The sequence below is a fragment of the Stigmatopora argus genome, chromosome 1 (genome assembly GCF_051989625.1).
Source record: "Stigmatopora argus isolate UIUO_Sarg chromosome 1, RoL_Sarg_1.0, whole genome shotgun sequence".
Classification (NCBI taxonomy): Eukaryota; Metazoa; Chordata; class Actinopteri; order Syngnathiformes; family Syngnathidae; genus Stigmatopora; species Stigmatopora argus.
The window spans coordinates 30,193,934-30,211,883 of NC_135387.1; the positions used below are offsets into that span (position 1 = coordinate 30,193,934).

The 17,950-nt window shown below is 32.4% G+C and overlaps 1 protein-coding gene across 5 annotated transcripts; it reads left to right on the forward strand.

Annotated features, from left to right (window-relative positions):
• The first annotated feature begins 1,476 nt into the window (after nt 1-1,476).
• On the forward strand, nt 1,477-14,724 carry tuba8l2 (tubulin, alpha 8 like 2). Of its 5 annotated transcripts, XM_077615907.1 has the most exons (6): nt 1,477-1,588; nt 3,915-3,962; nt 9,311-9,413; nt 9,486-9,708; nt 11,120-11,268; nt 13,531-14,724. In XM_077615907.1, the coding sequence occupies exons 3-6, from the start codon at nt 9,411-9,413 to the stop codon at nt 14,506-14,508; spliced, it is 1,353 nt and encodes a 450-aa protein (XP_077472033.1). In that variant the 5' UTR covers nt 1,477-1,588; nt 3,915-3,962; nt 9,311-9,410; the 3' UTR covers nt 14,509-14,724. The 5 variants fall into 5 exon arrangements, with proteins under 5 accessions (XP_077472033.1, XP_077472036.1, XP_077472027.1 ...); XM_077615910.1 differs by lacking the exons at nt 1,477-1,588; nt 3,915-3,962 and adding an exon at nt 5,975-6,016; XM_077615901.1 differs by lacking the exons at nt 1,477-1,588; nt 3,915-3,962 and adding an exon at nt 6,023-6,333.
• Nucleotides 14,725-17,950: the final 3,226 nt, after the last annotated feature.

Sequence of the window (17,950 nt, forward strand, 5' to 3'; positions counted from 1 at the left end):
ATGGAAAAAAAATGCTAACTGTTGTGGGCTAGCTAGGTAGCCGTACCGTATTTTCCTGGCTATATGTTGCTATTTTTTAAATAAGTTAAAGTAATATTAAAAAGGGAACCAAGTAGGGATATTTTAATGTAACATAAGAACTGTTTTGGGATAACTTTAGCCTAAAAATACATAAAAATAAAACACAGGTGCAGCCAAACTGCGCAAAAAAATGACACTTATAGTCCGGAAAATACAGTATTGAAATTGCAATGTAGTAGAAATTGGATTTTGGGGGGCATTTTAAATTTTTATTTTTTTTTATAAAATTTAAAAAGTTAAAGTAATAAAAAAATAGGTACATTTCGTAGCCAAACTGCGAAAAAAAAGTGACTTATAGTCCGGAAAATACGGTATGTAAATTGATGAAATTAATGAGTGACATTTAACGTCAAAGTTTTATTTTTCATTGTTTTTACAACCACGTCAGTTGTTATTTAATTTTATAAAATATATTTATCTGTTTGAACAATTATTTTGATGTTTTTTTTATTTTCTTATGTATTTTAACTCACAGTACCTTGATTTACAATTTTCTTGAAGGCAACACATTGATTGGATCGACGTGAGGTTGATTTTTAACGTTTTAATGCACTCACTATTTATTTTTTTCTTTTTAAGGATACACACAACATTCTGCAAGTTGTAAAAAATGTTTTTCATAAAGTCATTTTCTTAAAAGCTTTTGCTTTTTGTTAGAAATTAATAAAGGATTTGCCATGTGCCACTCGTGGTTGGTTTGCGGGATTCCGGTTGTGACCAGTTCGCCACTCTTTACGCCTCACTGACTTTAATCAGAGAGCAAAAATAAATAAAAATAAAATACACCTGGAACAACAAACGTCCTAATTTCCATTTCACTTGACTCACCATGCATAATTCATGTGACCTATGATTATGGGTGCAAGCTAGCTAAGAACAACAAGTGGTCTGAAGGGCATCATGATCTCTTTTTAAAAGGTTAAAAAGTCTGACTAACATCGAAGAAATAGTCCGGTCGGGTTTAAAAATAATGGGACGCACTCTTATAGTATTTACAGTAAGACCCCTTCGCGCCGATAAATAAAAATACGATCACTAATTGTCATTCAAACTTAACCCATATGAGAGTTCAGTCTATTGGTCATGAACACACCTTATAAGTAAAGTTTAGACATGTTAAATAATTTTGAAACCATTTTTATTAATGGACAAAGACAATGTATATCGATGTACTCGCCACGTTAGCTTCTTATGAACCTAGCCGTCCCCTTCACGGTTTTAAGGAGAAAAAGACGAGGCTTTATTTTTGCAGTTAAATTCCATTTTAACACGATATTAAATAGGCCGAAACGCTATATATTCAAATAAAGTTGAACGTAGCTACGAATTGTTGGAAAAAAAGACAAAAAACATTGCATTTGTTAAAGCTGAAAGCAGGGGTGATGTGTGGGTCCTTGTTTTACATGATGTCGCTGAACGCACCGCGTGGCTGATTGATTGGCGAGTTTCCAGGTGCGGGAAAACTGTTGCTTCCTTTCCATGTTGTTGCCGATGACTACGCCTTACGGTAAATATGTTCTTACTTTCGTTCGCAAAGAAACATTTAAAAACACTAAGAAAGTAATAGTCGTTCGTGTAGACGCCTGAATATTAACTATATTATAGATTTATCTTAAAAAAGTAACAAATCTTGTGCAAAATACGGCTCAACCAAACAAATTGACAGACGCAATGAAATGGTAGCGGAAGTGGTGGCCAGCCAATGGCAGGACACAATGAGACAAACAACCAATCATAGCCCCGCGCAGGGTTGAACCAGGAAGAAAAACAAAGAAAAGGAAGAGGGTCGTTCGGGTGCTTTTTTAAATAATTTTAAATGACGCAGGACTGTATTTTTTAAAAAATATATTAAAATACATTACTATATATTGCACCTCCAACTCCACGTGCGTATATCATTCAAATATAGTTTTGAGTATTTTTTAAAACATTTTACAAACAATATATGAAGAAAAAAAACGTTTCGCTCCACAAAAATTGAAGAGAAATACTTCTAGCTGTTTTATTCACATCCAAGATGGCTGAAGTGTTTGTTTTGAAAAATCCACTTCCAGAAAGCCCCCTAGTGTTGTAAAAATAAAAAGATATGGCTAAAAGAACTGGAGTGATAATAGCCGCTAATGCGAAGAAAACACATCTTACCACTTAGATGAATGACTCCTGGTAAACAAAACTACCCAGTAAAAAAAAAAACACATCCCCGCTAGATGAATGTGTTTGCTACGCTACGCGCTACTTTGCTTATCAGCGGTGGAAATGTGGTGGGACTAAGCACTGACCCTTTTGCTGCCCAAGATAAACAAATCAATTCTTTGTTCAACTTACTTGATGGAGTGCGACAGCTCTTGGCGGCTAACGCCAGATAAGCACACGTTTGATAGCGACATTTGTCACACGCTGACATCGCCGGAGGTTGTTTACAATTCTGTTACTTCAGGAACATTTGGAGGAAAGTACTTCCAGGAGTACTATTTTTACCGCTCCATTTTTTTTTTTTACTTGAGTAGAGTTGTTCTCGGACTTGACCTGGATGAAAAAAAAATTAGCTTCCGCTCAAATAGTTGGTGTGTTACTTATGTAATTATTATCTTTTATTGAATAGGGAAGTGCACAAACAACAACAAACAAACAAATATTATATCTTTAAAAAATATATATATTTTTTAAACAACTAACAAACATAAATATTATATATAAAAAAATATTTCTTTAAACAACAACTAACAAACAAATATGATTTATTAAAAAATATATATATATATTTCTTTAAACAACAACAACTAACATAAATATTATATATTAAAACATATATTTTTTTAAACAACAACAATTAACAAACATAAATATTATATATTAAAAATATACATATATTTTTTAAACAACAACAACTAACAAACATAAATATTATACATTAAAACATATATTTTTTTAAACAACAACAATTAACAAACATAAATATTATATATTAAAAATATATATATATATATATTTTTTTAAACAACAACTACAACTAACAAACATAAATATTATACATTAAAACATATATTTTTTTAAACAACAACAATTAACAAACATAAATATTATATATTAAATATATATATATTTTTAAACAACAACAACTAACAAACATAAATATTATACATTAAAACATATATGTACATTTTTTTAAACAACAACAACTAACAAACATAAATATTATATATTAAATATATATATATATAAATGTTTTTTAAACAACAACAACTAACAAACATAAATATTATACATTAAAACATATATATTTTTTAAACAACAACAACAACTAACAAACATAAATATTATATATTTTAAAAAAACATTCTTTTAAACAACAACAACTAACAAACAAATATTATACATTAAAAATTTTTTTTTTTTTAAACAACAACAAACAAACATAAATATTATATATTAAAAAAAACGATAGCTCCTTTAAAAATAAGACGGCAGCGCTTTTTACGTCAAAAAATGTTCGTGTGCATGAGTTACCGTATTTACCCGCATATAAGCCGCTTTTGTCGGGCAAAAAATGACTGAATCGAGGGTACGGCTTAAATACGCATAAAAATAACATGCTTAAAACTGCGCCGTGACCAGATGACGTCATGACAAAATGGCACTGTGACGTCATGACGCAAGCGAATGCCAAAACGGTCATTTATTTCAAAATAGAGAAAAGATAAACAGATAAAACGCTAAAGAAAATTAATTTTGACGTCCATGAATGAATTTCAAGAAAAAAAACAACCCTATACGCTTGGACACCTGAATCTTAACACCATGTATTTTGCGCCATTTTTATTGTCTTCCTTCAGGTACGCCACTTGGATTCACGCATGACTACACGAAAGAAATTTGCCGAGGTATGATATAAAAAGCGTCTTATTTTTAAGGGAGCTTTCGGGAGTTTTAAAAGAGGAATGGGATTTGGAGGCGGGGCCTCCCCTGGTAAAACCCTTTGAATAAATGATGTCCCCTCTTAAGGGCCCACCGCTGTTAACCCCAAAGCCTGGAAAAGGACGATCTTTAAATGGGGCAAACGTGTTTGTCGAGTCGCGGGAGATTTTGAGATTTGCCGTTTGGGTTTTCGAATGGGGATTTTTTGTTGCTTTTTTTTTTGGTATTTCTAGGGGTGTTGGGAAGAAAAGTCGCATTATGAAGGTGTGCGACTGAGCAATGATTCAATTTATGAATGATAGCATAGCATTGGATAGTATAGTGTAGCGTAGCGTAGTGTCCCGTACTGTAGCGTAGCATAGTGTAGCGTAGCCCAACATAGCATAGGATAGTATAGCATAGCATGTTGACTAGTAGTACCATTTATTACTTATGTATTTATTATTATTTATTGAATAGGGAAGTGCACAAACAACAACAACAAACAAACATAAATATTATATATATATGATATATATTATATATATATATATATATAAAATATATCGTATATATATATTTTTAAACAACAACAACTAACAAACATAAATATTATATATTAATATATATATATATATATATTTTAAACAACAACAACAAACATAAATATTATATATTAATATATATATATATATATTATATATATATTATATATATATATATTAAAATATATAATATTTGTTTGTTGTTTAGAATATATATATTTTTAAATCAGTTATAAATGTATTTACTATTTAAAAAAATAATGTCCAAATAAAATTGTAATTCAGTTATAAATTAATGTACTATTTAGAAAAAAAACATGTCAACACTAAACAAAATAAAATTGTAATTCAGTTATAATTTTATTTACTATTTATAACAAAATTAAGTCAAAACTAAACAAAATAAAATTGTAATTCAGTTATAAATGTATTTACTATTTATAAAAAAATAAAGTCAAAACTAAACAAAAAAAAATCTAATTCAGTTATGAATTTATTTACTATTTAGAAGAAAAAAAGTCAAAATAAAATTGTAATAAAGTTATAAATTTATTTACTATTTATAAAAAATCATGTCAACACTAAACAAAATAAAATTGTAATTCAGTAATGAATTTATTTACTATTTAGAAACAATCATGTCAACACTAAACAAAATAAAATTGTAATTCAGTTATAAATGTATTTACTATTTAGAAAAAATAATGTCAAAATAAAATTGTAATTCAGTTATAAATTAATTTACTATTTAGAAAAAAACATGTCAACACTAAACAAAATTAAATTGTAATTCAGTTATAAATGTATTTACTATTTAGAAAAAATAATGTCAAAACTAAACAAAATAAAATTATAATTCAGTTATAAATTTATTCAGTGTTTATAAAAATATGTCAAAACTTAACAAAATAAAATTGTAATTCAGTTATAAATTTATTTACTATTTATGAAAAAATAAAGTCAAAATAAAATTGTAATTCAGTTATAAATTCATTTACTATTTAGAAAAAATAATGTCAAAACTAAACAAAATAAAATTGTAATTCAGTTATAAATGTATTTACTAATTAGAAAAAATAATGTCAAAACTAAACAAAATAAAACTAAGTTATAAATGTATTTAGTATTTATAAAAAATGTCAAAACTTAACAAAATAAAATTGTAATTCAGTTATAAATGTATTTATTATTCAGAAAAAATGTCAAGACTAAACAAAATAAAATAGTAATTCAGTTATAAATATATTTACTATTTAGAAAAAAATAATATCAAAACAAAACAAAATAATTAAATATATAAAGATCGTTCACCATGACATTCTCATGCTCCATTAAGGCTCAAACGAATAAGGCCGTGATCAGCCAAGCTAGAAAAATTACACTGACAAAACTATTTTATTTTGAAGGGCCCAATAAAACTAGCAGATCAAAATGGCTCTCGCGGTGACGTCGTTTGGAATACAACGAAACGGAGTGATGACCATATCTAAAATTACGTAAGAAACGACATATGCGAGGAAGACGCCGTTCACGTTTCCGAATTCGTATCCGCTTCCGGTGACTTCATCGCCCCCATCGCGTCATTTTTGTCAAGTCGTTTTTGACGACCCCCAAGTATGAAGGCTTCCTCGCGCCCTCATACACAGGAAAGTTCATTTTGGGACCCCGCACTCGGCGAACGTCCTAGTCAAACAACTCGAAGTTCGGCCACGTTAAGTCCAATTTAACGAACTTTTTTCATGAAAAAGAAGTCGACATCTTTTTAATTTTTAAGACTCTTCCTCTACGGGACACCTGTTCGCTCTTTTACAAAGTAAGTTGCCGTGCTAGCATGTGTTAGCATGAGATTCGCTCGAAGCTAGCTTTGTGTTTGTTTTGCTAGCATGAGTTGGCAAGTCGGAAATTCTGGTTCATTTTTTTAAATTAATATTACAAATAGACATTTTAAAACACTTTTTGAAAGTCATAGTTGTCAGGGTGAAGTCAGAAATGGTGCGGTTTTAGTTAAAATTCCAATTTTTAAATGAAGAAAGACTGAATTTTGGGGTTAAAGTCACTTTTCTAAAATAATAATAATAATAATTACATGCAAGACAATATTCTGACTTTTTCTGTCATGTTTAATGTTAGTTAACATTTCATATGATCAATACAGTGGTACCTTGAGATACGAGTTTAATTCGTCCCGCGACTGAGCTTGTATGTAGATTTACTCTACGTTTCCCATAGAAATGAACTAAAAACAAATTAATTGGTTCCAACCCTCTGAAAAAAACACCAAAACAGGATATTGGTTTGGAAAAACATTTTTATTTGTTCTAATTCGCCATCTATTAACAAAGTAACAAATAAGTAGCGGTTTAATAGCACTAAAATATGTTTAATAGTACTAAAATTAGAGTTTTTTTGCACGGCAACGCGCTCGTAACATAAAATAAACACATTTAAATGAACTTGGATGACGATGCAGACACACTCAAAAATAAGTTGAATCTAACCTTACACTAAACTTAATTGTAATTTTGTTTGAAATTTTGATACCTTTCTTGGCTCTATTGGCCCCGCCTCCACCCTGACTTTCAGATGCAACCTATCAAGGGCTGCTTTTGTCTTTCCTTCAAAATACAGTGGTACCTCGAGATACGACCTTAATTGGTTCCGGGACTGAGCTCGTATGTCAATTTACTTGTAACTCAAATGAACGTTTCCCATAGAAATCAAGTAAAAACAAATTAATTCATTTTTAACCCTCTGAAAAAACACCAAAAACAGGATATTGGATTGGAAAAATATTTTTATTTGTTCTAATTCGCCGTCTATTCATAAAGTAACAAATAACCAGTGGTTTAATAGTACTAAAATGTGTTTAATAGTACTAAAATTAGGTTTAATAGTACTAAAATGTGTTTAATAGTACTAAAATTAGACAGTTTTTTTTGCACGGCAACATGCTCGTAACATAAAATAAACCAATTTAAATGAACTTGGATGACGATGCAGACACACTCAAAAATAAGTTGAATCTAACCTTACACTAAACTTAATTTTAATTTCGTTTGAAATTTTGATACTTTTTTTGGCTCCATTGGCCCCGCCTCCACCCTGACTTTCAGATGCAACCAATCGAGGGTTGTTTGCTTTTGTCTTTCAAAATATTCTGAAAATGATGCACACAAATGTCCTCAAAATAGATTAACGCACGACCACTAGCCAACAAGAAGTAGCATATACTCCTCTCATATTAGCGAACAAGCGCCGCCATTCGCACTGACTAACGGGGAAAAAAACACTGGAAAAAGTTGACAGGTATGCCACTCATATTGAATGTTGCTTATTGCGCAATAAGGTTATTTGTTTTCACAAGTGCCAATTAGGGAGAAGCGCAACAGCTGGTCTCAAAGGTCAATCATGCTAATTGCGCTTGATTTGGAACGTGTGATCATTTCTTGAGGCGCTAATGCTAGCAAGACGTCAAAGCAAAATGTCAACCCCCGCTTTAAAAATATAATAATTATTAATAAATACAAGCTTGATGAATGGGGAAGTCCCCGATCAAGCCACTCATTCAGGGTGGTTCCCGTAGTTGGTCGGGATAGGCTCCAGCACCCCCGTGACCCTCGTGAGGAACAATTTCGGAATAAAAAAAAAATAAGAAATATACGCAAGAATAAATATGGGCATAAATATGTCATGAAATAAAAGCAAAAACAGGTAAAAGTGACTATATACAAAAAAATGAAAATTAAAAAAAATATGTAGAAAAAGGAATCAAGGTAAGGATAAATATGGGTGTAAAATCATGAATTAAAAGCAAAAATATAGTAGGTAAAAGTAACTATAAATACAAAAAATATGAAAAAGTAAAGTATTTGGAAATTAATTAAAAAAAAACAATTAGGAATTCAAAAACAAAGAAGTGAGAAAAAACATACAAAATAATAAATATCAATATATGAAATAAATAAATATAAATGTAAGAAATACATAAATATAAATATATTGAATATATAAATATATGAAATAAATAAATATAAATATATTTTTATAAATAAATATAAATATATTTTTATAAATAAATATAAATATATTTTTATAAATAAATATAAATATATGAAATAAATAAATATAAATATATGAAATAAATAAATATAAATATATGAAATAAATAAATATAAATATATGAAATAAATAAATATAAATATATGACATAAAAGCAAAAACAAGTAAAAGTGACTTAATATAGAAACAAATGAAAATTATACAAAAAATATGAAAAAGTAGGAAAAAAATTATGTAATGCTTTAGAAAATTATTTAAAAAAACAATTAGAATTCAAAAATAAGGAAGTGAGAAAAAGATACAAAAGAATAAATATAAATATATGAAATAAATAAATATAATATATGAAATAAATAAATATATGAAACATATAAATATATGAAATAAATACATATAAATATATGATATTTATATTTCATAAAAGCAAAAATATAGTAAGTAAAAATAATTATAAATACAAAAAATATGAAAAAGTACAAAAAATATATGTACAAATATAATAATAATGTTATAGGAAATAAATAAAAAAAGCAATTAGGAATCCAAAAACAAGGAAATGTGGAAAAATAAGTAAACACATAATAAATATGGGCATAAATACATTATGAAATAAAAGCAAAAACAAGGAAAAATGACGAAATATGAAAAGGTATTTAGAAAATCTAGGTAGAAATGAATACATAAGCGGTTCATGAAACAAATGAATGAATGACCTCTCCGACTTTGTTCAGGTAATCGAGCCAGATTTTCCACCAACGACAGCGCCGCCTTCCCGCCACGCCCCCGCGCATTTCAAAGACGTCTCGAGCGAGCCAGCGACCGTGAGCAAATATGGTGAGTGGCCGGCCACAAGGGGGCGTCGTGCCTCTCGCCCTTACTTACCGCACCCCTCGCATCGACCCACAGCGCGAGTGCATCTCCGTGCACGTGGGTCAGGCGGGCGTCCAGATTGGCAACGCCTGTTGGGAACTTTACTGCCTGGAGCACGGCATCCAACCCGACGGCCAGATGCCCAGCGACAAGACCATCGGCGGCGGCGACGACTCCTTCAATACTTTTTTCAGCGAGACGGGAGCGGGGAAGCACGTGCCCAGGGCCGTCTTCGTCGACTTGGAACCCACCGTCATTGGTGAGAGAAACATAACAATTTTAGCCACTATCAAGTTTAGGCGCTAGCAATTTTAGGCACTAGCATTTTTTTGCCACTCGCAATTTTAGCTGCCAGCAAATTTAGCCGTCAGCAAGTTTACCTGCTAGCAAGTTTACCCGCTAGCAAGTTTACCCGCTAGCATTTTTAGCCACCAGCCATTCTAGATGCTAGCAATTTTAGCCGCCAGCAATTCTAGCTGCTACCAAATTTAGTTGCAGCAATTTTAACCTCTAACAATTTTAGCCACCAGCAGTTTTGGTCGCTAGCTGTTTTGGCCGCGTAGCAATTTTAGCTTTTAGCAATTTTAGCTTCTAGCAATTTTAGCTTCTAGCATGTTTTAGCTTCTAGCATGTTTTAGCTTCTAGCATGTTTTAGCTGCTAACAATTTTTAGCTTCTAACAACTTTTAGCCTCTAGCAATTTTAGCCACCTGCAATTTTGTCCGCTAGCAATTTTAGCCGCTAGCAATTTTAGCTTCTAGCAAATTTTAGCCTCTAGCAATTTTAGCTTCTAGCATTTTTTAGCTTCTAGCTATTTTTAGCTTCTAGCAACATTAGCTTCTAGCATATTTAGCTTCTAGAAATTTTAGCTTCTAGCAATTTTTAGCTTCTAGCAACATTAGCTTCTAACATTTTAGCTTCTAGCAATTTTATCCTCTAGCAATTTTTAGCCTCTAGCAATTTTTAGCCTCTAGCAATTTTTAGCCTCTAGCAATTTTTAGCCTCTAGCAATTTTTAGCCTCTAGCAATTTTTAGCTTCTAGCAATTTTTAGCTTCTAGCAATTTTTAGCCTCTAGCAATTTTTAGCTTCTAGCAATTTTTAGCTTCTAGCAATTTTTAGCTTCTAGCAATTTTTAGCTTCTAGCAATTTTTAGCTTCTAGCAATTTTTAGCTTCTAGCAATAATTAGCCTCTAGCAATAATTAGCCTCTAGCAATTTTTAGCCTCTAGCAATTTTTAGCCTCTAGCAATTTTTAGCCTCTAGCAATTTTTAGCTTCTAGCAATTTTTAGCTTCTAGCAATTTTTAGCTTCTAGAAATTTTTAGCTTCTAGCAATTTTTAGCTTCTAGCAATTTTTAGCTTCTAGCAATTTTTAGCCTCTAGCAATTTTTTGCTTCTAGCAATTTTTAGCTTCTAGCAATTTTTAGCTTCTAGCAATTTTTAGCTTCTAGCAATTTTTAGCTTCTAGCAATTTTTAGCTTCTAGCAATTTTTAGCTTTTAGCAATTTTTAGCTTCTAGCAATTTTTAGCTTCTAGCAATTTTTAGCTTCTAGCAATTTTTAGCCTCTAGCAATTTTTAGCCTCTAGCCATTTTTAGCCTCTAGCCATTTTTAGCCTCTAGCAATTTTAGCTTCTAGCAATTCTAGCCGCTAACAGTTTTCTGGTCCACCAGATGAGGTGCGCACCGGGACCTATCGGCAGTTGTTCCATCCCGAACAGCTGATCACGGGCAAGGAAGACGCAGCCAACAACTACGCGCGCGGACACTACACCATCGGCAAAGAGATCATCGACCTGGTGCTGGACCGGATCCGCAAACTGGTGAGAAACGTCCAATGGGACGCTCTCTTTTCAACTCCTCCCACTTTTGGGCTCCCGCTAACCATTCTGACACCACCTGGTATGCTTGCTATTTTATTTTTTAGATTGAAAACTTTCTAAGGGGAAAATATGTCAAAAATATGACTTAACCCCCCCCCCCAAAAATAAATAAATGTAGTGTTTATTGGAAATTTAGCGAGAAATGTGAAGTCATTAATTACATAAATAATTTTAAAGGATAATGAATATAATGTTCATTTGAATTGTAGCAAGGAACGTGAATGTGACTCATTTTTTTTAATTAAAAAAACTTTCAAGTTTTTCAAAAAAAAATGGATAATATAATGCTAATTTGAATTTTAGCAGTGAACACAATTTTTAAAAATAAAAATATTTTTTTCTAAAGAAAAGGATCATATACTCATTTAAATTTTAGCCAGATGTGAAGTCAACATAAAATAATTTTGTTTACTAGTTTTAAACATTTTTCTTAATTTAAAAATCAAACAGAATTGTTTTTTTAATTGAAAAAGTTTATTTAAATGTAACAAATCTTCACAAAATAGTCGACTCAATAATTTAGTAGTTTATTTTATTTTTTAAAATATTTTTTAATGGAAAAATAGTTTTTTAAAGGCAATAATAAGTATGATGAAACATTTTTTTAATTGATCCTTTAAATAAAACATCTCAAAATAGTCAACACAATAATTTATTTACTTGGGGACAGTTTATTTTATTAAAAATAATAATAATGAAAAACAAATTTAGTTTTCCTTCAATGAAAGAATAATAAATATGATCTCCATTAGAATTTAAAGAAGAAATAATTTACTAACGTTCAAATTTCCCCAAAAATTTAATTGACTGAAACACAAGAAATGTTCACGAGTTTCTGCAAAATAATGTTTTTTTTAACAAATCCCAAAGAAAAGGGATTACTATCCGTGTTGATCTCATCCCGGGATCCCGGTCCGAACCCCTCCCCCCTGACCTCCTGACTCCTCCCCCTCCGCAGGCAGACCAGTGCAATAATAAGTATGATAAAACATTTTTTTAATTGATAATTTATTTAAATGAGACAAATCTTCACAAAATAATCAACACAATAATTTACTTGGGTGCACACAGTTTATTTTATTTTTAAAAATGTTTCTCTTTTTAATGGAAAAATACTTTTTTAAAGGCAATAATAAGTATGATGATTTTTTTTAATTGATAGTTTCTTTAAATGAAACAAATCTTCACAAAATAGTCAACACAATAATTTACTAGTTTATTTTAATTTTGAAAATATTTCTTTTTTTAATGGAAAAATAAAGTGATTTTAAAGGCAATAATAAGTATGATGAAACATTTTTTAAATTGATAATTTATTTAAATGAGACAAATCTTCACAAAATAACACAATAATTTATTTGGGTGCACACAGTTTATTTTATTTTTAAAAATGTTTCTTTTTTAATGGAAAAATACTTTTTTAAAGGCAATAATAAGTATGATGATTTTTTTTAATTGATAGTTTCTTTAAATGAAACAAATCTTCACAAAATAGTCAACACAATAATTTACTAGTTTATTTTAATTTTGAAAATATTTCTTTTTTTAATGGAAAAATAAAGTGATTTTAAAGGCAATAATAAGTATGATGAAACATTTTTTAATTGATAGTTTACTTAAATGAAAACAAATCTTCACAAAATAGTCCACACAATTTACTTGGGTACAGTTTATTTTATTTTTACAAATATTTCTCTTTTCATGGAAAAAATAAACTTGTGATTTTAAAGCCAATAATAAGTATGATGAATTGTTTTTAATTGATAGTTTATTTAAATGAAAAAAAACCATTTACAAAATAATCAACTCAATAATGTACTTGTACACATCATATTTATTAAAGGCAATAATAAATATGATGAAACATTTTTTTAAAGAGATAATTTAAATGAAACAAATCTTCCCAAAATAGTCAACACAATAATTTACTTGAGTCCACATTTTTTTAAATAAAAGAAAATAGTTTTTCTTTCAACAAACGGGAATAATAAATATGACCCATTTGAATTTAAAGAAGAAATAATTTCATAATGTTCAAATTCCCCAAAATCCATCGACTGAATAAACACAAGTAATGTTCTCTAATCAATAACATTTTCTAACAAATTCCAAAGAAAAGTGATTCCTGTCCGTTTTGAGTTTGCCCCGGGATCCCGGTCCGAACCCCTCCCCCCTAACCTCCCGACTCCTCCCCCTCCACAGGCGGACCAATGCACCGGCCTCCAGGGCTTCCTAGTCTTCCACAGCTTCGGCGGCGGAACCGGCTCCGGCTTCACCTCCCTGCTGATGGAGCGCCTCTCCGTGGACTACGGCAAAAAATCCAAGCTAGAGTTCGCCGTGTACCCGGCGCCGCAGGTGTCGACGGCGGTGGTGGAGCCGTACAACTCCATCCTGACCACCCACACCACGCTGGAGCACTCGGACTGCGCCTTCATGGTGGACAACGAGGCCATCTACGACATCTGCCGTCGCAACCTGGACATCGAGCGACCCACCTACACCAACCTGAACCGCCTGATCGGTCAGATCGTGTCGTCCATCACGGCCTCGCTACGCTTCGACGGCGCCCTCAACGTGGACCTGTCGGAGTTCCAGACCAACCTGGTGCCCTACCCGCGTATCCACTTCCCGCTGGCCACCTACGCGCCGATCATCTCGGCCGAGAAGGCCTACCACGAGCAGCTGACGGTCGCCGAGATCACCAACGCCTGCTTCGAGCCGGCCAATCAGATGGTCAAGTGCGACCCGCGCCACGGTAAGTACATGGCCTGCTGCCTGCTGTACCGCGGCGACGTGGTGCCCAAGGACGTCAACGCCGCCATCGCCACCATCAAGAACAAACGCACCATCCAGTTCGTGGACTGGTGCCCCACCGGCTTCAAGGTGGGCATCAATTACCAGCCCCCCACCGTGGTGCCCGGCGGCGACCTGGCCAAGGTGCAGCGCGCCGTCTGCATGCTCAGCAACACCACGGCCGTGGCCGAGGCCTGGGCACGCCTGGACCACAAGTTCGACCTGATGTACGCCAAGAGGGCGTTCGTTCACTGGTACGTGGGGGAGGGAATGGAGGAGGGGGAGTTCTCCGAGGCACGGGAGGACATGGCCGCCCTGGAGAAGGATTACGAGGAGGTCGGCGCCGATTCCATCGACGACCAGGGCGAAGAGGGGGAGGAGTATTAAAAAGGGAATGAAAGCAAACCTAACAAAAAACAAACCAAAAAAACTAAGTAAACGTAACAAAAAACAAACAAAAAAAAAACCACAAAATAGAACCCCAAAAACAAAGCTTACAGAGTAAACGTAAACCAAAGCAAATAAAGTAAACCTAATAAAAACAAACCATGCAATGCAGTTCATTTGGATTCAAGTAAACCCAAAGTAAACTAAGCTTACAAAGTAAACTAAGCTTACAAAGTAAACGTAAACAAAATAATATAAACAACATAGTAAATGTAACAAACAAACCAAAACAAAACAACAAAGCTTACAAAGTAAACGTAACAAAAACGAACCAAAGTAAATAAAGTAAACCTAATGAAAACAAACCATGCAATGCAGTTCATTTGGATCAAAGTAAACCCCCAAAAAACAAAGCTTACAAAGTAAACGTTAAAAAAAAAACATAGTAAATGTAACAAACCAAAGCTTACAAAGTAAACATAACAAAAACAAACCAAAGTAAATAAAGTAAACATAATAAAAACAAACCATGCAATGCAGTTCATTTGGATCAAAGTAAACCCCCCAAAAAAGCTTACAAAGTAAACGTAAAACAAATAATAACAACATAGTAAATGTAACAAAAACAAAACAAAACTTACAAAGTAAACGTAACAAACAAACCAAAGCAAATAAAGTAAACATAACAAAAACAAACCACGCAATTCAGTTCATTTGGATCAAAGTAAACCCCCCAAAAACAAAGCTTACAAAGTCAACGTAAAAAAATACGTTTTTGGGATTAAAGTAACCCCCCCAAAAACAAGCTTACCAGGTAAACGTAAAAAAAAAAAAAACAACATAGAAATTGTAAAAACAAACAAACCAAAAAACAAAGTAAGCGTAACAAAAACAAACCAAAGCAAATAAAGTAAACCTAACAAAAACAAACCACGCACTTCAGTTCATTTGGATCAAAGTAACTCCCCAAAAAATAAATCTTACAAAGTAAACGTCAAAAAACACAAAAAAAACTAACCATTCAATTCATTTGGATCAAAGTACTATTCTGAACAATGTTTTGCCCAAACTTTTTTTCTAGCGCAAAACTTGAAATTCCTTTTAAAAAGAAGTGTATTAGCATTTTTGAAATATTCAGAATGAATTTGGAATATAATTGAAAGGTTTTAGGCACTGGCTTCAGCTTTGGGCCCCTCCCTCGACTAATTGAAAGCGCCATCTAGTTTTTTAGATGAGAAGTGCAATGGAGGCTTAATTTAAGCCATTTAAGATATTCATTTGAATTTTAGTGGCATAATTTCTGGCTGGCTGGCCACAGCCAATGACGTGGCGGGACAGACTGGGTCCCCCAACCGCCACTTTGACATCTGTGAAGTTTTTTTGAACTGTTCTGCTCCGTTATAGTCATTTCCCTTAAAAATGCGGGGGGAAAAATACGATTCTGTTCCTCACTCGGTTGCTTTTTTTTAATTAAAAAGGAAAATGAGTTCATAATTATCTTCTATTTGCATCTTTTATGATGTTTTTTAATTTAAAAAGATATGCTAAGTGTTGAGACTTTGGGTCTTGCTAACATGCTAACTACTCTGCAACTCAAATAAAAACATTCATTTTCTCTACTGCTTATCCTCATTATGGTCACAGGGGGTGCTGGTGCCTATCCCAGCTGACTTCGCAGTAAAGTGTAAGCTCTGATGTGACCAAGGGGCCTTACTATAAATGGTCGGTGTTTTTTTTAACAAAAAGCCTCACTATACTGTCGTATTTTATGAAAAAAAAGCAAGCCTTACTATAGTATGTCGTTTTTTAAGAAAAATAGCCTTACTATACATAGTCGTTTTTTGATTTTAAAAAGCCCTATGTTGTTTTATAAGGAAAAAAGCCTTACTGTACATGCTCGTTTAAGAAAAAAACCTTACTATTCTGTCGTTTTTTAAGAAAAAAAGCTACTATACTATGTCGTTTTTTAAGGAAAAAAGCCTTACTATACTATGTCATTTTTAAGAAAAAAAGCCTTACTATACAGTCGCTTTTTAATTTAAAAAAAGCCTTAATATACTGTCGTTTTTTAAGAAAAAGGCCTCACTATACTGTCGTTTTATTTATGAAAAAAAGTCTTACTATACTATGTCGTTTTTTAAGAAAAAACCCTTACTATACATAGTCGTTTTTTAAAGAAAAAAGCCTTACTATACTATATCGTTATTTAAGAAAAAAAGCCTTGTACATTGTCGTTTTTAAATAAAAAAGCCTTACTATACATGGTCGTTTTTTTAAGAAAAAAAGCCGTACTATACTATGTTGTTTTTTAAAGAAAAAAGCCTTACTCTAGTATATGTTGTTTTTTAAGAAAAAAAGTTTTTACTATACTGTTGTTTAAGAAAAAAAAGCCTTACAATACTATGTCGTTTTTTAAGAAAAAAGCCTTACTATACATGGTCATTTTTTTAACGAAAAAAAGCTTTACTATACATGGTCTTTTTTTTTACTAAATAGAAGCCTTACTATCTATACATGGTCATTCTTTATAACAAAAAATGCCTTCTTACACGGTCAATTTTTACAATAAAACGCCTTACTATACATGGTCTTTTTTTACGAAATAGAAGCCTTACTATCTATACATGGTCATTTTTTTAACGAAAAAATGCCTTACACGGTCAATTTAAAATAAAAAAAAACGCCTTACTCTGGTCTTTTTTACGAGAAGAAAAGATAGATATGTGACTACAGATGCCTTTTTTATTGAAAGCTGAATTGGAAATACCTAAGGATGAACCTACAATTGGATAAACCTAACAGACATTTATTGCTGTCAAAGACAGCCAATGGCTTAATACTTCAAAACCAAATCATTTTTTTTTACCTGATTCCGCTGCTGTTTTATCAAACAAAGATTTCCAAGTTAGCCTTCACGTTATTAGCGACACGTTTGGACGCCTCTGGCATTCGGCATCGGGGACCGGGCCTTCTTTTTTAATCTCCACCTTTAAAAAGCAAAAGGGGGCGGGGTTTCAAAGCAAAACAACTGCAAATAGATGTGAGTACTCCCCAGGAAGGGATTTTATTAAAAGATGCACAAGTGAGATAAAAAAAAAAAAATGCATATGGCTTGACGAATGGCATCTTATCTCTGACTTGAGCCGCGGAACAACGATCATAATCGTCCCGTCCTTTTCCGATGACTCCAGGGCGGGATTAAATTCCATTTCTGCCACACGGCACTGAGGTTCTTTCCTCATAATGTGAGGGCATCCGCCTGTCTGACCTGGACTCTGGCAGCTAAGACACCAATAAGGATGAAGTCTCTACTCGGTCCCCCTTATGGACTCTAAGGACTTTGTCACTCTATGGAATTCTTTGCTTCAGGCCAAAATACAGCGCTACCTCTATTTACAAATGCTGTTAATTTGGGTACCTCTACTTACAAATGCTGTTAATT